Source organism: Leptodactylus fuscus, chromosome 3 (assembly GCF_031893055.1).
Source record: "Leptodactylus fuscus isolate aLepFus1 chromosome 3, aLepFus1.hap2, whole genome shotgun sequence".
Taxonomy (NCBI): Eukaryota; Metazoa; Chordata; class Amphibia; order Anura; family Leptodactylidae; genus Leptodactylus; species Leptodactylus fuscus.
In genome coordinates this window covers 177,199,979-177,224,521 of record NC_134267.1, presented here as the reverse complement: position 1 = coordinate 177,224,521, position 24,543 = coordinate 177,199,979, and the positions used below count along the sequence as shown (strand labels likewise).

General features: G+C 41.2%; 1 protein-coding gene across 4 annotated transcripts in view; it reads right to left on the bottom strand.

Annotated features, from left to right (window-relative positions):
* Positions 1 to 24,543, bottom strand: part of DOCK10 (dedicator of cytokinesis 10) — a 225,709-nt gene that overhangs the window by 109,883 nt on the left and 91,283 nt on the right. For all 4 annotated transcript variants that reach the window (XM_075268832.1, XM_075268834.1, XM_075268833.1 and 1 more), the window contains exons 8-16: positions 21,894 to 22,077; positions 13,864 to 13,952; positions 12,443 to 12,526; positions 12,066 to 12,212; positions 10,797 to 11,024; positions 7,192 to 7,314; positions 6,587 to 6,669; positions 5,881 to 6,003; positions 4,320 to 4,399 (exon numbers count right to left, since the gene is read on the bottom strand). In XM_075268832.1, coding sequence (XP_075124933.1) covers positions 4,320 to 4,399; positions 5,881 to 6,003; positions 6,587 to 6,669; positions 7,192 to 7,314; positions 10,797 to 11,024; positions 12,066 to 12,212; positions 12,443 to 12,526; positions 13,864 to 13,952; positions 21,894 to 22,077 — 1,141 coding nt within the window. The remainder of the gene's footprint in view (positions 1 to 4,319; positions 4,400 to 5,880; positions 6,004 to 6,586; positions 6,670 to 7,191; positions 7,315 to 10,796; positions 11,025 to 12,065; positions 12,213 to 12,442; positions 12,527 to 13,863; positions 13,953 to 21,893; positions 22,078 to 24,543) is intronic.

Sequence of the window (24,543 nt, the reverse complement as noted above, 5' to 3'; positions counted from 1 at the left end):
AGACTGGAAGATGTTGAGATTAGGGCTCTGTGACAGCCATATTATCACTTCCAGGATTCCTCCTCCAAAGGGTGATAACACCAAATATTGATGTGACTTAGTTTTGTTCTTTATTAGAGATGAGCGAACAGTGTTCTATCGAACACATGTTCGATCGGATATCAGGGTGTTCGCCATGTTCGAATCGAATCGAACACCGCGTGGTAAAGTGCGCCAAAATTCGATTCCCCTCCCACCTTCCCTGGCGCCTTTTTTGCACCAATAACAGCGCAGGGGAGGTGGGACAGGAACTACGACACTGGGGGCATTGAAAAAAATTGGAAAAAGTCATTGGCTGCCGAAATCAGGTGACCTCCATTTTAGACGAATAGTGGATTTCAAATCCGGGTCATATGAGAATGTGAACTTTGTGACTATGAGACAGGGATAGCTGTACAGGCAGGGATAGCTAGGGATAACCTTTATTTAGGGGGGAATGTTATTAAAAATAACTTTTTGGGGCTCTATCGGGTGTGTAATTGTGATTTTTGTGAGATAAACTTTTTCCCATAGGGATGCATTGGCCAGCGCTGATTGGCCGAATTCCGTACTCTGGCCAATCAGTGCTGGCCAATGCATTCTATTAGCTTGATGAAGCAGAGTGTGCACAAGGGTTCAAGCGCACCCTCGGCTCTGATGTAGCAGAGCTGAGGCTGCACAAGGGTTCAAGCGCACCCTCGGCTCTGATGTAGGAGCCTTGAACCCTTGTGCACCCTCGGCTCTGCTACATCAGAGCCGAGGGTGCGCTTGAACCCTTGTGCACACTCTGCTTCATCAAGCTAATAGAATGCATTGGCCAGCGCTGATTGGCCAGAGTACGGAATTCGGCCAATCAGCGCTGGCTCTGCTGGAGGAGGCGGAGTCTAAGATCGCTCCACACCAGTCTCCATTCAGGTCCGACCTTAGACTCCGCCTCCTGGCCAATGCAGACTATTAGCCCGATGAAGTAGAGCTGAATGTGTGTGCTAAGCACACACATTCAGCACTGCTTCATCACGCCAATACAATGCATTAGCCAGTGCTGATTGGCCAGAGTATGGAATTCGGCCAATCAGCGCTGGCTCTGCTGGAGGAGGCGGAGTCTAAGATCGCTCCACACCAGTCTCCATTCAGGTCCGACCTTAGACTCCGCCTCCTCCAGCAGAGCCAGCGCTGATTGGCCGAATTCCGTACTCTGGCCAATCAGCACTGGCTAATGCATTGTATTGGCGTGATGAAGCAGTGCTGAATGTGTGTGCTTAGCACACACATTCAGCTCTACTTCATCGGGCTAATAGAATGCATTGGCCAGCGCTGATTGGCCAGAGTACGGAATTCGGCCAATCAGCACTGGCTCTGCTGGAGGAGGCGGAGTCTAAGATCGCTCCACACCAGTCTCCATTCAGGTCCGACCTTAGACTCCGCCTCCTCCAGCAGAGCCAGCGCTGATTGGCCGAATTCCGTACTCTGGCCAATCAGCACTGGCTAATGCATTGTATTGGCGTGATGAAGCAGTGCTGAATGTGTGTGCTTAACACACACATTCAGCTCTACTTCATCGGGCTAATAGAATGCATTGGCCAATCAGCGCTGGCCAATGCATTCTATTAGCGTGAACTGAGTTTGCACAGGGGTTCTAGTGCACCCTCGGCTCTGCTACATCAGATTGCTACATCTGATGTAGCAGTGCCGAGTGTGCATCAGATGTGTAGTTGAGCAAAACTGACTCAGCACTGCTAAGTCTCTGCATTCGCATAGGAATGCATTGGCCAGCCTTCGGCCAATCAGCGCTGGCTCTGCCGGAGGAGGCGGAGTCTAAGGTCGGACCTGAATGTAGACTGGTGTGGAGCGATCTTAGACTCCGCCTCCTCCAGCAGAGCCAGCGCTGATTGGTCGAGTTCCGTACTCTGGCCAATCAGCACTGGCCAATGCATTTCTATGGGGAAAAGTTAGCTTGCGAAAATCGCAAACTGACAGGGATTTCCATGAAATAAAGTGACTTTTATGCCCCCAGACATGCTTCCCCTGCTGTCCCAGTGTCATTCCAGGGTGTTGGTATCATTTCCTGGGGTGTCATAGTGGACTTGGTGACCCTCCAGACACGAATTTGGGTTTCCCCCTTAACGAGTTTATGTTCCCCATAGACTATCATGGGGTTCGAAACCCATTCGAACACTCGAACAGTGAGCGGCTGTTCGAATCGAATTTCGAACCTCGAACATTTTAGTGTTCGCTCATCTCTATTCTTTATTTGGTCATTTAGTTTATTTCTGTCAATTAGTCAAATGCAATTAACACTTCCTTTAATAAAAGCATTCATACCTTCCGGCTTTTTTTCCACACCTGCTAAAGTTTTTGCTGTACTATAAGTGTAATCTTTCTGGACCACATTATTAAATTTAGGGCAAACATATGGAACATCTGTATGTAGTTTGCTCTCCCTATGTTCTAATGCTCATGTCTCCTTCTGCACGCTGAAAACATACTGATGTTCTAGGTTGCTTGGCTTCCCAAGAAACTGCTGATGTTTGTGTCAGAAAGACTATGGTCATGGTCATATTTGTTCAGGGGAGCATCTCCTGAAATTTATGTTCAACAAATGTCACCATATAGCCAAAGATCATGACACTATAAAGTCATACATTAGCATATGTTGGACATTGGCCACAATGCAAATAAAAAGGAGACACCAGGAAATTTGACAATGCCTTTGCCATGCATTTTCACCTGAATACGCTGTGAACATGGGAAATGAAACTGTGCGCCGACTGAAGAAAAGAATGACAATCACGCAAATCTCTGCAGAATATGATGGCATGTTTATGATCAGTTTCTCCATAGATCATGTATATAAGAACTAGTGTAATTCTCATGTAATAATGGCTGTTGTAAGCATATACCGTATTTTTCGGACTATAAGACGCACTTTTTTTCCTCCCAATATGGGAGGAAAATGTGTGTGCGTCTTATAGTCCGAATGCAGCGTGCGCAGCGTCTGTGTTCCGTCTGTGCGAATGAAAAGAAGAGCAGCACGGTGCCTGCCTGGTCTGCCCCTCCTTCCCTGTCTGTGTCGCGTGTTTGCAGGAGCGAGATATGAGAGGCAGGGAAGTAGGGGCGGGCCAGACAGGTGAAGGAAGCATGGTTTCAAGCTTGCCGAGAAAACCACGCCTCCTTCTCCCGTCTGGCCCGCCCCTCCTTCACTGCCTCTCAGATCTGGCTCCGGCAATGAAACCACACAGACAGGGAAGGAGGGGCGGGCCAAACGGGAGGAGGAGGCGTGGTTTTCTCGGCAAGCTTGAAACCACGCCTCCTTCACCCGTCTGGCCCGCCCCTATTTCCCTGCCTGTGTGGCATCATTGCAGAAGCGACATCTGAGAGGCAGTGAAGGAGGGACGAGCCAGACAGGTGAAAGAGGTGTGTTTTCAAGTTTGCTTAGAAAACCACACCTCCTTCACCCGTCTGGCCCGCCCCTTTTTCTCTTCTTACATAGCTTCACTGCAGGGTGTCTCTTTCCATCCATGGATGAGATTAGATAGAATAGATAGACAGACAGACAGACAGACAGACAGACAGACAGATAGATAGATAGATAGATAGGATAGATTAGATAGATAGGATAGATTAGATAGATAGATATGTTCAAATCACCCCCATAGCCCTACAATACATATAAAACAAAAACATTACTGTGAAACACATACACATTTGGTATCCCTGTGTCCGAAAGCCCCCGGTTCTATTTACATTGGTGAAATATTATATTATTAGGTTATTAAATATTTCACCAATTTTTTTTCCTTAAAATTTTTTTTTCCCTATTTTCCTCCTCTAAAACCTTAGTGCGTCTTATGGTCCGGTGCGTCTTATAGTCCGAAAAATACGGTATTCTATTATTTGTGAGGGCAGCTGTATTAGCTGCAAGGCAACAGTGAGGACTGCAGGGAACTGTCCACTACATCACGAAGATGGTTCCCTGTCCTCGTGTTTAGTATTAGCAAATGACAGGAGATAGAAAATGCTTCTGGCCAGTGCACATACATAAGGAACTTTTATCTCTGGTACAGTTCATCTATCCCTAGTGAGCAAATATCAAAAGGATCACATACAGAACAAAAAAATAATATAGCAGGGCAAATATTACTATACTGTTTGTAGATATGAAGACAATGAATAGCGACGTAGTAGTAATAGTATAAGATAAAGATAGGCAAATGATATATAGTACACTAAACTTTTCAGTCTTGTAAGGCTTCCTGCATACCACTTTACAATATATTGGAAATAGCAGAAATAAATCCTACTTGTCTGATCCATGGGTACAGCATCGACTGATATATCCAGGTTACCAGGGATGATTTGTATTTTGCTAATCTTCTCTGCCCTATGTATAAAGAAAATAGACAGGACATAAAGTTACATGGAAATATGGCTGCTCTATGGATCCAAAGGATCTCTTATACGTTTGCCATATATTGAAGAATAAATACTGATTTATGTTCACCTTTCAACACTGCCCCAACCCCTTATATAGAGTTGTTAGTTAAATAAAAAACTCCCCTTATAAATATAAGCCCACTGCAAGTGCTCACATCTAAGTGACTAAACTTGTGGATGACACAGATTCCCAAAAGATTGGTGACATGACTGCACAATGTCGAACAGCCCATAGACTTTATTATAAATAGCTTCTTCATGTAAATCAGTTCCTTCGACAGTGGGGTGTCCTATAGTGGTGCACATAGCACAGACAGAATGTGAGATGTTTCAGGTGATATGGTGTCAGCACTGAAGAAATAAAGGTGAACACATTCAGGTCCACAATGCCTCAACAGAAACATCTTATGCATCAGTGATATGTACTATGGGGCTAACAGTCCTTACATTGACTAGTCTCTGTATAGCCACATGGTGTACTGATCAGAGAGCCTGGACAATCTATAACACTCACTGATCGTATTTGGTTAAAGGATTTGTGTCACTATTGATATCTATACCGTACACACAGGATAGGAGATAGTGTCAGATCACTGGGCTTGCAATCACTAGGACTCACACTGATCTCAATATGGTCCAGAAGAGTCCTGTAGTATTCTTCTTATAGCTCTTTGCATTCTCCAGCTGTCCCATAGACGTGGATGAAGCACAACAGACATTGCATCCGTTTCTCAATTCAAGCAGATATCTACAGGAACTCTTGCAGATTGTGCTGGCCCCAGAGGGAAGATCCCTATCAATCTACCCTTTGGATCAATATGGAGCCAGGACATTTAATATGGCCATATATCTTTATTTGCTGTCAGCGAACAGTTATTCCTTCCATCCACTCTTACATGTGTATGCTTGGTTCTGCCAAACTTGCCTGTGATCTCAATGAGTAAAGGGTGGTGGCCAATCTCCTTTGAGAACATAGGAAAGATAGTGGCTTTCACTGACTACTTGTATGTGTGGGAGGGTCTTTAGAAAGAAAAATCACAATTTAAATGAAATTCACTGTGTCCACAACTTTATGATTCCTCAAATAAACATAATGTCTTCCATTACAATAAGGAAGGTCAGGTATTAGCTTACAACCTACATGTCATGATGACGGTATTATCTATGAACACTTTATAGACTTTGTTAAATCCAGTTTCTGTATTGTATGATTTCCTGAAATCTGATGAAAAATAAACTACAGAGTTGTCCTTCTTATCTAATAATATAATCATTTTGAGGCTGTTAACCAGTTGTTACCAGTATTCATGAGTTCAGTCAATTTACATGCCATCACTGTAAATATATGAAAACATCCTCACATGCCTACAATGACAACTACTAGTCCATGTGCAGTATATGTATGAGAGACAGACGGCATTAACCAACCTTCTGTATTCAGACACCAGTTTAATGAGGTCTTCGGTGGAGATCTTGTTGCTTTCCTGTCTGAACAGAGGAGAGAACCTGGATTCTCGATCAATGTTTCCACTGTTGTCTTTAAATACCGGCCTGCAACAATAACAACATGGTGGAATATCACAAGACAGTTATACATGTTAATATATCTTACTAAAAGGTATCTTGTTTAATAGGACCTTTAACCACTGCCACCAACTCCAGTTCTTTGTAACATAGGTGCAGCTCCATTGATTCCAGCACAGTTGGAAATTTTACTGTAGCCCCCACCATTCCTGAGCAATAAATGCTGTTTTTGTGAATTATATGATAGAGTCTGTCAAGTGAGTGGCTTCAGACAGGCACAGGCAAGGGGGCCGGATTCTGAAAGGTGAATTAAGCAGGAAGCACAGTTTAAGGTGGACTAGAGGGGTCGAGAGCATTCGCTGGGAGGCGAATACAATTACTGTATACTAATATGATAATATGTCATAACAATGGTGAGTGCTGTATTATACAGCTGTCAACCCTCTAACAATTTTGAAAAAAGATTTTCAATACATTATATGTGACTAAAAACAGTGCCAAAAATGTTATGGCTATTGGAAGGTGGTGGCGAAAAAAAAATGGTTGCATTCTGAAGGTCAAAACAGGGTGAGTCATTAAGGAGTTAATTACTATTAATATCAATAATTACCTGACTGCCCATGCAAATGGCATCCGATATTTCCCCAACCTGCTACAAAACTGCTTTGCTGACTTCAACAGTTTTTGCGCTGTCTAAAGAATACATGCACAACACGTGTAAATCATACAGTATTTGTGAATTTGCCTAAAACATATCTATGACTAGTTTATGTCAACACCAAGAGGATACGCTGTAAAAACAGCAAATATTTTTACTGGGTCAAATATAGCTTGAGGAGTTTTTGTAGATGGAAAGAACTCAAAAGCCTTCACTCCATGACCTGCTAATGCATTTTTTGCTCACAGGCAGTTGCTGTAAGTTATTTCCGAAAGACATTACCCCCAAGAGTCCGAGATGTTTTTTCTACAGAATGGAGTGTGCCCAAAGACAACATATTCTGCTTTACTCAACATACCATCTATTGTCCTCAAATGACTATCTATAATAGTCTGGATGATAGCTATGAAACACAGATTTATACACTGTGTGTATGTGTGTGTATATACTTTATATACTGTGTGTATGTATATATATATATATATATATATATATATATATATGAACAAAATTACAGAATAGCTTTATACATAATATTCTAACTTCACACAATGTACCTTGCTAGAATCAGAATTCTTCACATATGGTTCAGCACTGCTGGCAATATTTCCCATAAGAACTTTTTCTATTCTTGCAAGTAACACAACCTCATTATGTGGATTGGTCACAGAGAAAATGGCCTGTGAAAAAAGCATAATATATGAGAATGTAAGTATATGATGGCATTGTAGAACCTGTCAATCACCAGTAGGAAATGGTATTAGAGAAAAATTGTATGGGACATGTTTTTTTCCCTAGGCAATTCTACAGTATACTATCATCATGATAGGTCATCAGCATCTGACCAGTGGGGTCTGACCCCTGAAACAGTTATTCGGGCTGCCTCCGAATGACAGCAGCTATATAGGGGAAAGTGCCAGAAGCAGAAGGTGCTGTCTGTTGTATAGCAGCCATGGCTCAGTACTTTAGAAGTGTACTCACTAGTATTGAAGTGCTTATGAGCAGAGCTGCAGTAGCCATGCTCCACTAACCAGATATTCATTTCCTAGGCTCACAAAAAAAAAAAAAAAAAAAAACCCTGTTGAAGAGAAACTTTCACCACCTTCCACTAGCCCAGTTCTTTGCATCATTTAATAAGCACTGCTCTGCTGATTCTGACACAGCTGAAATATTTTCTCTAGCCCTACCATTCCTGAGAAATCAATGCTGTCAGTTTTGTTGCCTGATATATTTAGGCTGTACTGTCAGGAAGGCGGTGTCAGACAGAAACAGACAAGGGGTGTGATTCTGAGCTCTGACACTGGCTGCCTCTGGGTCATCCTTCCCTGCCTGACACCGCACTTCTGACATTACAGGGCTGAAATAGAACATTTAGAACCAAAACTAATTGCACTGATTGCTCCGGAATGGTGGATAGAAAATTCCAATTGAGCTGGAATCAGTGGAACAGCCCTTATTAACAGATGCTAAGAACTTAAATTGGTGGAGGTGGTGAAAGGTCCTCTTTAACCCCTTCCCGACATGCGCCGTAATAGTACGGCGCGTGTCGGGTCTGTAACTATGGCGACCACCCGGGAGCCGGGCGGCCGTCATAGCCGCCGGGTGTCTACTGCTTTAAGCAGTAGACAACCGGCTCTAATGCCTCTGATCGGTCCCCGGACCGATCGGAGGCATTAACCCCTCCGGCGCTGCTGTCAAAGGCGCCGGAGGCGCCATTTTCCCGGCGGTGCATGGGCGCCGCCATTTTGGCAGGGATCACCGGCTCCTGGAGCATGCTCCAGGGCCGACCCCCCGTTGCCATGACAGCCGGGAGCCTTGTTAAAGGCTCCCAGCCGGTCTGCAAATTCTCTCTTTTGCAGGCTGGTGTATACAGCCTGCAAAAGAGATGATGATTTTTTGCAATGCATTGCAATACATTAGCATTGTAATGCATTGCATTAGTGATCAGACCCCCTGATCGGTAAACGCCGTAGCAGGAAAAATAGTCAAAAGTGCCAAACCGCCGTTTTTTCACTGTTTTAATTCTGATAAAAATTTGAATAAAAAGTGATCAAAGCAATAACATTTCCCGAAAATGGTAGAACTAAAAAGTACACCTGGTCCCGCAAAAAAAGACGCCCTATACATCCCCGTACACGCACGTATAAAAAAGTTACGGCCGTCGGAATATGGCGACTTTTAGAAAAAAAATTTTTTAACACCGTTTTGGAATTTTTTTTAGGGGTCAAAATGTAAATAAAACCATATAAATCTGGTATCCCTGGAACCGTACCGAAACACAGAATATAGGGCACATGTCATTTTGGCTGCACAGTGAACGCCGTAAAACCAAAGCCCGTAAGAAAGTCGCAGAAATGCATTTTTTCTTCAAATCCACCCCATTCTGAATTTTTTTCCTGCTTCCCAGTACATTATATAGAATAAATAATGGTGGCATCATGAAGAAAAAATTGTCCCGCAAAAATTAAGACCTCATATGACTCTGGGAGCTGAGAAATAAAAAAGTTATGGGGTTTAGAAGGAGGGGAGTCAAAAACGAAAAACGAAAATCAAAAAATGCCATCGGCGGGAAGGGGTTAAAGGAAAATAAGCATCAAATTAGTTTTGTATTTTTTGCATCTCATATTAAAAGAAAGCAATTTACTTACTTGAACTGGAAAAATCCCTTTGATGGAGCCTTTGTACATCAATAGAGATGAGCGAGTACTGTTCGGATCAGCCGATCCGAACAGCATGCTCGCATAGAAATGAATGAACGTAGCCAGCATGTGGGGGGTTAAGCGGCTGGCCGACGTCAAAGCGGAAGTACCAGGTGCATCCATTCATTTCTATGGAGCGTGCTGTTCGGATCGGCTGATCCGAACAGTACTCGCTCATCTCTATACATTAATACTCCACAGACAACCCCTTTAACTAAAATGTATTAGTTTTCTGTGCCTACAGCTTCAATGCAAACTTACGGTATATGTATCTTTGGAAACAGATAAAAACAAACCCTGTATAGTCTTATCCTGCAGTTATAGTGGTTTCCATCAGTCATCTACTACTTTTTAGTAGGGGAAAGATCAAAGACTAAACAAGGTTTATTTTAAATCAAAGGTTTTTTTAGGCTTACCGGTAGCTATCACTGGAGAAGGTCCAACCTTTGTTGTTGAACTACAGGATTTCATTAGACATTTATAGTAATATAGTTAGTAGGGTGAAAAACATAAGTGTGATTGCAACCCAAGATGTGCTTGTTGTCTGTAACCATGAAAACATATAGGCCAAAGCAAAAATACATTTTTCATTAAAGAGGACCTTTCACCTCCTCCAGCAAACCCAGCTCTTTCCATTTTTGAATATGGGCAGCTCCACTGATTCCAGCACAGTTAATTTTTTTCTCTTGCCCCAACTTTTCCAAAGCAGCAAGTGCTGATCGCGACGGTGCCAAGTAGGCTATTTAGGCTCTATACTGTCAAGTGGGCAGTGTTAGGCAGAAGCAGGAAAGCGGGTGTGAGTCTGGGCACTGCCCACCTCTGAATGGTGCCTCTCCTGCTCCTATCTGACACTACCCACCTGACAGTCCAGTAGCATATCAGGGACACTGATTGCTCGGGAATGGTGGGGGATAGAGAAAAAATTCCAAATACACTGGAATGAGTGTAGAGTCCCCTATGAAAAGATGATAAAAACGAGTTGGTTAATATGGTGAAAGGTACTATTTAAAGAAGCTTTCCTACCACAAACAATTATGACATTTTCCTAGGATATGTCTTCACTTTTTGATCTGAGGTGGCCAATCTTTTGGGACTCCACTGATCCTAACAATGAAGGAGTTAGGGGCAGCATGGTGGCTCAGTGGTTAGCATTGCAGCGCTGAAGTCCTGGGTTCAAATCCTGCCAGGAAAAACATCTTCAAGGAGTTTGTATGTTCTTCCTGTGTTTGCATGTATTTCCTCCCATACTCCAAAGACAAACTGATAGGGAAAAATGCACATTGTGAGCAGCTCTATATGGGGCTCACAATCTACATTACATAAAAAAAACAATGAAGAAGTCACCTGTTCCCTTCACTTGTCATACAAAATCAAACAAATCAGAGCTAATTTTTTTTTTTTTTATTATGGAAGATAAAAAATATTGTATTAATTGGTAAAAGATCTGCAAAGTTCTCCTCTACCTGCTTAGGATACTGCATCCATTTTTCAGGAAAACCACGGACTTCGGGCTCCTCCACTACTTTGGCAGGACTGACGGATTGTGATGTTGTACCATTTCCCACAGGTCCTGTGGAAGTGCAAATCATTTGTCTCACAATGTCTTGGTTTAGGTCTACATGGAAATCTGCTGATATCTTCCTCCCTTCTTTGATGTCATAGAGAGCTACACTTATAAAGAAGGGTTCAATCTGTGGACATGGGCAAACATGGTTAAATAATTAAGAGGACCCCAAAAGAAACAGAATCTTTACAGATACAGAGAAAAATAAGCTACAGGATATGATTAGACATCTATTGTAACATAGTTAGAAAGGTTACACAATTAAAAAGCTTAGTAAAAAGTTTGCCAAATCTTTGAATTTCGCAGTGTGCATGGGATCTCATGACTCTCCCACAATGTCAGATGCTTGGGGAAAGAAGGATTGGCATGTTGAATTTGTTCCCATATAAGGGTTGGTTCATATTAGTGTATGTATTCCGTCCAGGGAGAGTCCGCATGGAGACCCCCCCCGAACGGAATACAAACGCTGTGCTATAAAAGCACACGGACCCCATAGACTATAACGGGGTCCGTGTGCTTGCCGCACACTGCCTGCATGAATCATTGATAGTTTTGAAGCATAAATTTCTCGGACTGTCCCATTTATCTCAAACCATCTTGCAGAAATCCTTGCAAATGCTACAGACACAACTACATTCACATACATGGAACAGATTTTCAGTCACAGAAATTTCAGAAACAAACATGTGAGTTTAAATACACCTTAATACTTAGGTTGTAAAGAAGTTTTCTAAGCTTCTAAAATTGAAGCAAAGTACCCCTTATGTGTCTAAATGTCCACACAATGATACAACCAAGGGATAGCAGTAATTTTTCAGTATCTGTGCTGCACCTTTGCTTTGATGCTGCCAGGGCTTGCAGTGGGGCAGGATTAACAATGTAAAGGACTACAGTTACATGATCTCTCTAGCATCTCACAGATGTTGCCTCTATTGGCATACCCCTGCATAACAAAGAGGGTTATAGATGATTTCAGCTATAGACAATTTATTAGCAAGTGATAAGCTATGTCACATTAAAACCATCAGCACATCATTTTTAAGGGAGAACCCCTTTAATATAGAGAGAACACTGATTTTAGTAATAGCATTTAATATATTCCATCACATCTATAGAACAATGATGCTATACCATTTTTCTACAAGAAAAGAAGAATCCTCTCACATACATTGGTTACTGGTTCACTCTCGTTCTCTCTGATGCAAGCTTGAAGATTCAGACTTAGAGATTTACAAGATATCATAATCCTCTTAGTTGTCTTTTCCTCGAATGGTTTGATCACAGATTCACTTGCTGAATTCTGCAGCTTTGTTACCTAAAAATACACAGAGATTAGCTAGGAAGACAATAGCTTCAGTCTCTCCAGACTTGTGACACTTGTAAGTCGATGGCTGTATATTTGGTTTCCATTGTGTATGTAAAAGAAAGGAATTACTGCCTAGCAGTGTGTAAAAACATAACTAAAACATGTATATATAGTTGTAAACATATATATCAAATTAAAACTACAGATGAGATGACTGTACATGTGGTTCAGTTACTTACACATAGATCAGGGTCTAAGGAAAACAGATTATGCCGATCCAAGCTCCTGGTAGTTCTTATAGATTCATCCGTTTCTGAAAGATACTATACAAAACAGCAGAAAATTCAATGCAACATCTAAAAACTTTTGTCAGATACTTGGGGTTTACTTGAATAAAAAGCTATTTTCTGCTTCCAAACTGGCGCCTCTGTTGCTGAGATATTACCTTTGTACTTGATATGCTAAAGGACTGTGTGGTGCAATGAGGGAGCTGTTCTCCGTGCACAAAAAGATACAATTTAATATAAAACATACTGCTCTATTGGAGGTACAACCCTTCTTCTTTCACTAGGGAAATGACTTTTCTACGTATATATAGTTACAATTCTGTTGTATCCAGCGCTGCATTAAGGCTCTAATCTGTAATTAAATTTCACAACAATGAATGATAATGCGATAACTCTGCTGAACCTGTCCCAGTCTGCAAAACAATGCTGAAAAGTAAACTGCAAAGAACAGCCTACTGTGTTCTCTTTTATCATAGATGGTTATATATAAAGAAATTGCAGCTTTTTCAAGTTTTTTTGGTTTCTATAAAGAAGTCTTTTCAAAATAATGTAATAATCTTTCATGGTATATGGTAACTATTTCAGAACAACTTTTCATAAATAAATAGTAAAGGTGAATATAAGAAACTTAGTAAAGTATCTTATTAAAGAAATCTGTTTCTTTCTCCTTTTATTAGACTGCTCTCCTCCTCCTGTTTTCACTTAGACAGAGGGGGAATTCTCTGGCGTAGATGTCTGATAATGGGCACATCTTATACCAAACACGCACCCCATTCTCTATCTGAGTTTTATTAGCCACTTTCTGAGAATGTGGGATTGGGCAGGGATCCTTGGCCCAACATATTTACTATAACCCACTTCAGGTTTCTACACCAGTTCATGACTTGCATAGACTTCCATTCTTGCACAAGGTCATACCCATGACTTATTAACAGGCTAGCACCTCTTGATATTTCAGGCGTGCCTTGTGCCAGTTGCAGGCTTTCCTGAGGCTGGCGCACATAGCATGTTGTATATTTATATAGAACTGTCTCCGCATTTACCTTACACACAGGACTCTATGTAGGAAGGGAAGCTTTTCATTTTTAATTTATTGCCTCATTCTGTGGAGTAGTAGATCTTGAAACGGTAGTGTTAAAAGAGCTACCTGATTCTCAGAATAGCAGAGTGTAGCAGCTGCAGTTATTTGTATGTCTTTTCCAGCTGCCTCTTTCTCCCCCCTCTGCTCTCCATAGACTAATAAATAACATCTGTAAACAGTTTCTTATATTCACTTGTACTGTTCATGTGTGAAAAGATGATGTATAGTTGGAGATGTATTTTACAGACTATACTATATTTATTAACTACTATGAATGACAATTTCATCTCACCTTAGCCAGATCAGGGTGCTGGGAGTTGTCTACACAATCTGCTTCTTCTTGTGGAGTCTCATAGTTAAGTAGGGCCTCTCCCGGATCCTCTGAAGTAAAAGTGTTGTTAAAGGTTATGTGAATTCCCATTATATCTGAAGTTACTGGTATAAGGATATAGTCACATAAATTTTTCTGTTCCACTACAGGAATGGATGGAATCTGGCATATGATGAACAGCAACAATTCCCACTTCAAATATTGTTGTGTATTATTGTGTTCATTATTTTGCTGGACAAAAAGTTATTGAAGGAACCTGCAACAAAGGCTCCGAAGGGAACCCCCAGCACAGATACAACCTATGATAATATTATATATTATACGTCTTCTCATTTTATTCTGATATTAGCACTATGTTTCACTGAAAACAAATTGAGTAAGGGCGGCTTCACACCTGCGCCCAGTCTCCACATTGTGGGTTTCCCTCTTCTGCCCGAGAACCTGGACAGGAGTCAGAAACTCGGCAGTCAAGGTTCGCCCATGAGCGTCTTCTGGTCTCCGCGATGAAATAATTTTTTTTTTTAACCAGACACAAAGTCCTGCATGTCCGACTTTGTGTCCAGTTAAGAAAAATGGTTTCGCCGCGGATAGGCAGAAGACACACACAGGCGGACACTTTGCAAACCCATTCAAGTGAATGGGATTGAAAACTGACTGCCGGTTTCCGTCTCCTGTTCAGTTTCTTGGGCAGAAGACGGAAACCTGCAAAGCGGAGAACGGGGGGCGCAGGTGTGAACCCACCCTAAGCCCAAAGATAAAAACACTTCTCATTGACACGGTTAACCTTTAATACTTACCTTATGTATTTTCCAATATTAAAAAGTATCCAGCAATGCCAAATACACAATTTCCAGTAAAAACACAAATGCCGATGTCAATGTGTTTGATACAGCAAATGGGAACTCATCAATTGAAATGGTATAATACCTTTGTAGCATTATATCTGGTACTATTCTGTGCATGGTACTATTATAACACTGTGTATATGGTATTATTCTGTGTACAGTACTATTATAGCAATGTATATAGTATTCTGTACATAGTACTTTTATAGCACTGTGTATCTGGTATTATTCTGTGCATGGTACTTTATAATACTGTATATCTGGTATTACTTTGTGCATAGTACTTTTATAGCAATGCACATGTTATCATTCTGTGCATAGTACTTTTATAGCAATATATAGTATTCTATTTCCCTGAAGGGTAATATATAGTATTCTGTACATAGTACTTTTATAGCACTGTGTATACGGTATTATTCTGTGTATAGTACCTCTAGAGCAATGTATATGGTATTATTCCGTGCATAGTGCTTTATAACACTGTCTATCTGGTATTACTTTGTGCATAGTACTTTTATAGCAATATTTAGTATTCTGTACATAGTACTTTTATAGCACTGTGTATATGGTATTATTCCATGCATAGTGCTTTATAACACTGTGTATCTGGTATTATTCTGTGTTTTGGTATTATGAATTCCCTACAATACACTGTTCTTTATCATGTTCTTTATCAGTCCAGACTTTTGTACATGATGGTATTATGAATTGTTAATAGAACATTTTACATTATCTTGCACTTTATCAGCTGTTTCAGCCTGCCACCATTGTCTATTTGATGGCATTAGCTGCTTTCTATCTTAATCTGAATAGTATTGCATTTATCGTGTGGTTTACCAGAGTAAATCTGCAGGACATTTGGTGTATGTGTCTTAAAAAATGTATTTGGCTAAGGCCCCTCGTTGGGGAATGCATCTAATAAACATTGCAGGAAAAAAAAAACGTAGTGACAATGCATCACATTTTTTTCTGCAACGTTTTTCATTTACTTGTAGTTTTTCTCTGTGTTTTTCTTCCCTTGACAAAAAAGCAGTTTTTCTGCAGTGTTTTGTTTTTCCACAAGGTGTGGTGTGGATGGGATTAGCCAGAGTTACATTCACTTTGCTGGTACTGTAAAATGCAGCATTTTTTTCTGCTGTGTTTCTGCAATGTGGAGCCTTTGTGTCTAGCACTGCAACAGACAATTAAAACTTCACTTTTATTCCATTAATTAAAGTCCATGGGGTGCCATGAAAAACTCTTGCGTATTTCAGGGAGTGCTGGCCCCTTAGTCATATCTGGCATGCATCAATGGAATTCTAGCATGGATCCTGGCAGAACGACTGCTGAATATCACATAGCCCTACATACACAAATATATGAGGAATATCCCCTGGTGTGAACTACTCCAGAGAGTCAAGAAAATTCCCAAATTCTAAGAATAGCATGAATAAGAATACATCTCAGTAAAAAAAAAAAAAAAAAACAACAAAAAAAACCCACTGGCATAGATCCTCGCAAGAGGATTGCATCTACAAGTGTATGGGGCATATTGCTTAGTGTGAGCAGCTACAGTGCATGTTATGATCATGATAATTCAAGTCTTATGTATAACATACATAAATCCTGGCATGGACTCTGACAAGAGGACTGCAAATACCACCTAGCATTATAAACACAAATATATAACCACTAGTGTGAACAACTGCCAATCCTAGCACAATTAAAAACCAAAATAATTCCAGAGAGCACCACTGAATACTGTAATATGTAGTCTGGCATATACATAGGAATATACCAAAGTCTTCCTGCGGTTGCCTGTGGCAATTGCCTTTGTGTGTATACATTGAATTTTGGAATATATATTTGGCATTACTGAATACTTTGTAATATAGCGCAATAAAAGTATGAAAGGTTAATGGTCATTTATTAAGTATGGAAGAAATTCTTATGCCTGAGATGAAACAGAATGGAACAAAGATTTACAATCAATGCTCTCAAGACCACTGGCAATACCTTCTTCTATGACTACAAAGAGTAATTTTTCAGATGGCCTGTAATGGAAAAGACTTCCTATTGACGCATTATAAGTAACCTTTCATATTTTATTACTTTCATGCAGCAAAAATAAAAGCGTTTGCACCTTTATGAATAACTTCTTGCCATTTTGGGTTACTAGATCCCGTTCAAACACTATGTATACAGTTTATCCAATATACTGCCTTCCATCTTTCCTTCACGTCCTGTTATAATATGTTACAGGGGTGTCAAACTCATTTTCACCGAGGGTCACATCAGCCTTAAAAGTTGAAAGGGCCATAATTCTGCAACTTTATAAATGTAGCTATGCTAGTTAGGTGTAGTTACTTTTTTAGCTTGTTCAAGGCAACCATAAGGTATTATCATAGGTAATAGTGTCCTAACTATCCCCAACAGGTAATAGTGCACCTATAGGTAATACTGCCCTCCACACGTAGGTAATAGTGTCCTAATTATCCCCAACAGGTAATAGTGCACCTATAGGTAAATACTGCCCTCCACACGTAGGTAATAGTGTCCTAATTATCCCCCCATAGGTTATAGTATCTCCATAGGTTACAGTGGCCCACCGCAGATAGGTAATAGTGTCCTAATTATGCCCACCACAAGTAACAGTCCCCCATACGTAATAGTGGCGTAATTATCCCACTACCATATTTAATAATGCCTTAATTATCCACCCCCCAGGTAATAGTCCCTCCCACATAGATAATGGTGACCTCCATAGGAAATAATTCTCCTCACCCCACATCAAATGACATACTTAATTTCATACTTACCTCTTCTTCTTGTAAGATGTGGCGCCTGGCTTCTTCTTATGCATGTCCGGTTGTGCAACTCGTCTATTGTCATCCTGGCTACCCTGTCACCTGCTCTATGGCCCCACAAGACACATGTTGCTGGATGGACAATAAAAGAGGTGCAAACCCTGCAGTGCATTAGAAAAAGTCGGGAGTCGTATCTTGCAAGAACAAGAGGTAACTATGAAATTATCTAGACCTAGTGACCGTAGTGTGTTAAGGGGGCCTATCAGGCTCCCTAGCTTAGGGGTCCAGTTGCAAGGGTGACAGCTGTGACCCCTATAGCTGTTTAACCACAAATAGCCACCTTTTATGCACTCCCGAAGGTGCACAAGGGGGTGGAGCCACTGAGGGGGCGTCTGATAGTCTCGGGCATAGGGAGTGTGGCGCAGAATATCAGTACATATGTGGATACTGTTTTAAGAGCTTTTGTTACTGCGTTGCCTTCCTATGTCCGGGACTCGATGGACGTCCTCCGACAGGTGGAAAGTCTGGTTCTACCCCCTTGTATTATGGTGGCTAGTCTAGATGTTGAGTGTCTATATGGCTCAATTATACACAACTTAGGTTGTGGAGCAGTACGCTATTTTTTGGAACAAAGGAGAAACCAACTATCTTCCCACAATGAATTGATTCTCCGTTTATTGGAGTTCATTCTAGAAAGGAATTATTTTACGTTTAACGGGCGCTTCTTCCACCAGCTCAAAGGGACAGCTATGGGGAGTCCAGCTGCACCCACATATGCCAACTTGTTTTTGGGCTGGTGGGAGGAGCGCCTTGTTTTTTCAGATCAGATGGATCAATGGACGGGGCACATTTTAATGTGGCTCCGTTACATTGATGATATTTTAATTTTTTGGAGTGGAACATCAGAGCAATTTGATTCCTTTGTGGAGATGTTGAATTCCAATGAGGTGAACTTGAGGTTCACAGCGGAGATACATCCTTCTGAGATCAATTTTTTGGATCTCAAGATTAAAATTAATGATGTAGGAACAGTAAGCTCAACGGTGTATCGTAAGCCCACCTCGACTAATAGTCTTCTGAGGTGGGAAAGCTTCCACCCATTGCCGCTAAGGAAAGGGATCCCTAAAGGACAGTTTTTAAGAATGCGAAGAAACTGTTCAGATATGGGTGACTTTAATGAAAAAGCTTTGGACCTATGTGAACGTTTCAGGCATAAGGGATATCCTGAGGAAACCATAAAAACTGCTTATCAACATGCGGCTGAGTGTGATCGGAGTGATCTCCTAGTGCCTAAGGCTAAAAAAGAGGAAGGGAGAATCATCAGATTAATTGGGACATTTGACAATAAACATGGTAAAGTCAGGAATATTGTTAAAAACTATTGGAGAATTTTGCAGCTGGATGTGGACATTGGCAATAATATCACCTCCAAACCCTCTATAGCCTTTAGGAGAGGTAGAAATTTGAAGGACCACTTGGTACATAGCCACTTAGAGCCTAGTAACAAAAGGAACACTTGGTTGGAAAAGTCTGCCCCCACAGGAATGTTTAAATGTGGTGGTTGTAAGGCATGCCAATATGTGAAAAAGGGTCATTCATTTAAGAGTGCAAAAACTGGGATCTCATATGAAATAAGAGATTACATTAATTGTAAAACCTGTGGAGTGGTATATCTGGTGACATGTCAGTGTGGTAAGAACTATGTAGGGAAGACCATAAGAGAGCTTAGACGAAGAATACTGGAGCATATTGGCTATGTGAATAGGAAAGAAGATCAACCCCTTAGTAGACATCTGTGGGAAGAACACAACGGTGACCTCAAAATGCTTACATTTCAGGGCATTGAAGTGGTAAGACACTCCATACGAAGGGGTGATCTGGATAGGAGGTTGTTACAACAAGAGGCCAAATGGACCTATAGACTAAGGAGTTTGAAACCGGATGGTCTCAATGAGACCATCTCCTTCGCGGCATTTATTTAAGAGGAAAATTTTTCTTCTAGAATTACTGTATGCTGGGAACAGGGCTAGGGTTTGGTTTGGATAATAAGGTGTGATCTGATCGTATACCGATATTACGCCATTTTTGGTTAAGTGATCACCTCCGGTTTCTCCTTGGACCGATTGATTGATCTTGTGAGATGACATGATATATAAAAAATGGTGGTCTGAATGGACAATGAGGGAGTGTTACAAGTGATCTGGGGGTTTAGGTTGGGGATAACTATAATTTTTGGGCTGCTTGTTATTGGTATAAAACGCTTGGGTCTGAATGGTTTTGAGCTATAAAGTTTCATTATATTCTGATGTGATCAGGTTATCATCATTAAACGCTGATATCTATTTACATTTTGCGTTTTTTTGTTCTAAAGAAACACTGACCTTTATTTATATGATGCGGTTATCCATTTCTGGTGGATCGGGTTACCATTAAAAAACATTGACTCATATTTGCATCTTGCGTTTTTTATTTAGAAAACTTTGACATGTATTCACATCTTGCGTTTTTTCATTTTAGAGAACGCTGACTCCTATTTACATCCGGCGTTCCCTATTTTTGTATGTGTCATAAGCAGCTTACCCTCTGCTAGTTGGAGATAACTGAACTGGTAGGAAATATGGTATATCTTAAGGATTCTGATATGACCCCGGCTTTCCAGATCATTTTTATGTCTTCCTGCTATGTACGGTGCGCTATAAGCGTCACCGTCATCATGGTAACCGACTCTCGCGCGCGCTGTCCAATGGGTGGGTGGGGGCGTGTCCTGGGGGCGTTCCCCGGGATGCGCCCTCACTCCGGAGCGGGACGCGCGGGAGATCGGGTAAGTCGCACCTGTAGTCCCGGGTATAAAGGGACGTGTAGTATCGTCATGCCTTCGGCTTTCACCTCTCTACCCGTGCCTACCATCAAGGCACGGGGAACGGCGGTTTTCACTGCCCATCGTTACTATTGAGGAAGCACACTTTGATCTATTGAGGCAACCTCACAGGCCAATGATAGATGATACTAGGCTTGGAAGGGCTGCGCTGCCATAGCATTGACTTAAAGGGGCAGACTATAACATTCAGATTGAGTATTGGGTCTCCTGATGAACTCTTTTTTAGAGAGGGAAACGCGTTGAGACAAGAGAGACAAGACAGAGTGAGACAGAATTAAATCTGCAACTGAGTTTGAGTACTCACATGTGAACAGGGACTTAGAGGGCGTCAGAGTACCTCCTGTTTCACATAAAGCGCTGATAATATTGCTACAGCAGTTTAGTGAGATAGAGTCCAAAATTAATGAATGGAAATATTTATATGTGAACAGGGACCTAGAAGACACCATTAGGTTTCCTGTTATTTATATAAAAAAGCATTGACAATCGCTACATGAGTTTAAGAGTGAAATGGGATAAGTTAATGGAGTCTCATCAATGCAGTCACTCATTTATTACTGATCTGAGGTGAAACAATTTTTAACTTGGATTGAGAAAGTTATACACCTATACCAACTATTTCGAGGACCAAGCGCGATCATTTCAATAATTTTGGAACGCAGGTCCTAGTCAATGAATAGGAATGGAAGTAGAAATACGCTAATATTCCTTTGCTTTTTGGTTGGGTGTTAGGAAACCTATTTTTGATATTTTATACTCGGGATTGATCTTTTATAAAAAGAAAATAAAAGTTAAGTTTTAGGTTTTTTGCCTTTGGATTATAGTTTATTTTTGGTTCAATTGGATTTTGCCTATAGCTGTTTACTCTGTTTTCGGCCGTAGGGTCCACAGCACTCCTCAGTTATAGAGTGCTGGGGACTTTCCAACACTATTAAAGCGGCCTTGTGCCACAAAACAGAAGGCCTTGGGCAGGATTTGGCCTATGGGCTTTATGTTTGACACCTGTGATATATTTAGTACTATAAATGTATAAATGTACCAGTGGAGAAAAACAAGTCTGCATAAGAGCTGTAGACATGATAGGATAGGGAATGTCAAATATTTCAATGAAAGAGAAGGGCACAATAATGCTAACAAAGGTGTACATAGCTTTTACGATAAGATACTATGTTCACGTGTTGTATATTATCTATCTATCTATCTATCTATCTATCTATCTATCTATCTATCTATCTATCTATCTACAGTATCTGTTTAGTAGCTATCTGTATCCGTCCTCTCCTGTCTTGCTGGTTGCTCGATGTAAAAGAATGAGCACATCTATAGGACCACTGGGGATCCTGCATTACACAGTTTTCCTCTTATTGACATATTGCTCGGAGAATTCAATTACTATAAAATGAAGTGACACTGCGAAATGAGCCGTATAACATAGATTCCTGTCACTGGAAATAATTAGACTGAGTAAAATATTGCTTGTACCGAGTTTGTGATCAGATAAATCTGCACTTTTCCTCTCTGGAATAGTTCCTTCAGGATTTATTTGTAAGATTTTGTTGAGAGTAGATATCCAGTCATCCATATCCTGCTCAGTTTCAGCTGCCAGCACAAAGTATGTCAGATCATTCATTTTCAGCTCGAAGGCATGCTTCCTAAGCTGTTTATTCTGAAACAAACAGAAAGGGGAAAAGCAACCCATACTCAAATTAGACATCATATAGAAGTACCGGAAGGCTGTCATTTACAAACGGATCTGCTTTGGTTGCATTTTTTGACCTCTAATAAATCAGCATTTTGTATAAAAACTACTACTACTTATATAAAAACTACTACTAAGTAGTAAATGCTGTATGTAATGTCTAAAATTATATATGTGTGTGTGTTTAAATGCACATACATACGCTACCTTGTTCTGACAATACACAGATATTTTACATATTTTCATTTTATCTCCTTTTGCTTAGGTTTCCCAGTGTAGTGTTGTAGTGAGGATGGAGGTCTTCTGGAATAAGTCCACTATGAGATGGTTACTCTTGTAGATCAGAACACTTTATTCCATGCTCCATCATGGCTCCCTGTCTAACAACTCCTCCCCCTAAGCTCAGCTCCTCCTCCCTTACTACCTCACTGTTGCTAGGCAGACAAAGCAGAATAAGTAAGCAGAACAGAACATACAGAACTTACTTATAACAACATCACATCTCTCCCCTTCTTATAAAAAAAAATAAAATAAAATGCAAACATTATGAATGGACAATAAATAAAAGGTCCGAACTGAAAAGAAAATTTTACTGCAGAACATAGTCCCTGAGGTGCGTTGGTGGCCTTCGATTTATCCTTGTCGGGTAGCGTTGAGACATCTCGTTATTAGAAACAGTCTGTGAATTTTCGGAGGTGTCTCTTGTTGGTGTTGCTGAACCAGTTGTACCTGGTGAAACTTCCTCATCATCTGTCTCCTCTGCACTTGCTCCTGGGTTGAAGTCACAAAGCTTTTTAAAATGGGAGACATTTCGTGTCACTTGATGACCCTGGCGTTGAGCAGTAACCATGGTACCTTTGACGTGTGTGACTTGAAAGGGTTCTGGATGATAAGGGGATGATAACTTGTCACTGGGTCTCAGCCTTTTAACAAGGACCCAGTCTCCCACATCCAGCTGTTTGAAGCGACAACTTCTCTTATCTGCATATCTTTTCATCCTGCCTTTGGCAAGGGAATCATTGAGGACCAATGGAGTCTGGACGTGAACTACTGGGATGTTTGGAAGCTTAATGCGCAAAGGCCTGCCGAAAAGTGCAGTCGCTGGCGGAGTTCCTGTAGTAGAGTGTGGGGTGGCTCTGTACTGTCTAAGGAACCTGTACAATTCTTGCTGCAAATCCTTGTGTTCCATGGTAGCAATGCGAAGAGTTTTGTTGATTGATTGCATGAAGCGCTCCACTTCACCATTGGCTTGAGGCCAGTAAGGAGTTATTTTTCTGTGGTTAAAACCAAGATAAGTTGCAAAAGACTGAAAATCTGCACTATTGAAAGGTGGCCCATTGTCAGTCTTCACTGTTTCAGGTATGCCATATGCAGAAAAGATTTTGTCCAGTTTTGGTATGACAGCTCTTGCAGAGGTGGTGGAAACGGGTTCAATGACTGGAAACCTAGAAAAATCATCTATGACAACCAGTAAATAGGAATGATCTGGCAAAGTGCAGAAATCAACACTCACAGCAGTCCATGGATTGTCTGGCAGAGGTGTCATTTGTACTGGTGCTCGGCTATGGTCCACCGTAGTTGCTTGGCAAGGTATACATGTGGCAATAAGTGCTTCCACTTGTTTATCTAGTCCAGGAAACCATACTTTCTCCCTAAGTAATTGCTTTGTTTTAACTATACCTTGATGAGCCTCATGGGCCAGATCGATCACTCTACTCTGAAGTTTCTGAGGAATGACCAGGCGGTTGTCACGTAGTAGTATGTTTGAGTCAGATACAGAAAGAGAGTGTCTTGCATTAAAGAAGGCCTGCAAATATGCTGTTTGGCCCTGCGGTTGAAGACGAGTCTCAGCTAGAAAAGAGTTCCAGTTCTTAGACCGAACAGTGTCAATTACCAACTGAAGTTGGGGATCAGAATCCACCGCATGTTTAATTTCTTCGAGGGTCATTGCTCTTGGCACAGAGTGTGTAACAATGAAATTTACATGCTCCTCAGCTAAGACAGTGGCAGGCAAGTCATCTTTGGTAGACTGTGGTGAAGGGTGTCTTGAAAAATAGTCTGCAGGGTTCCCAGCTCCTGCCTCATATCTCAAGTGAAAGCGATAGTTCTGCAGGCGGAGTAGCCAGCGTTCAAGTCGTGGGGGTGGCTTTGATGAATGTTTATTGAAGATTGGAATGAGTGGTTTATGATCACTGACCACTGTGAATGGACGACCAAAGAGGTAAAGATGAAAATGAAGGCATCCCCATACAACTGCGAGAGCTTCCCTCTCAGTTTGAGAATAGCGCTGTTCCGTTTCTGTTAAAGCCTTGCTTGCATAGGAGACTGTAGAGATACTGCCAGTTTTAGACACCTGAGTTAAAATTGCACCAAGGCCTACAGGACTGGCATCCACAGTGAGCTCAGTAGACTTTAGTGGGTCAAAATAGGCCA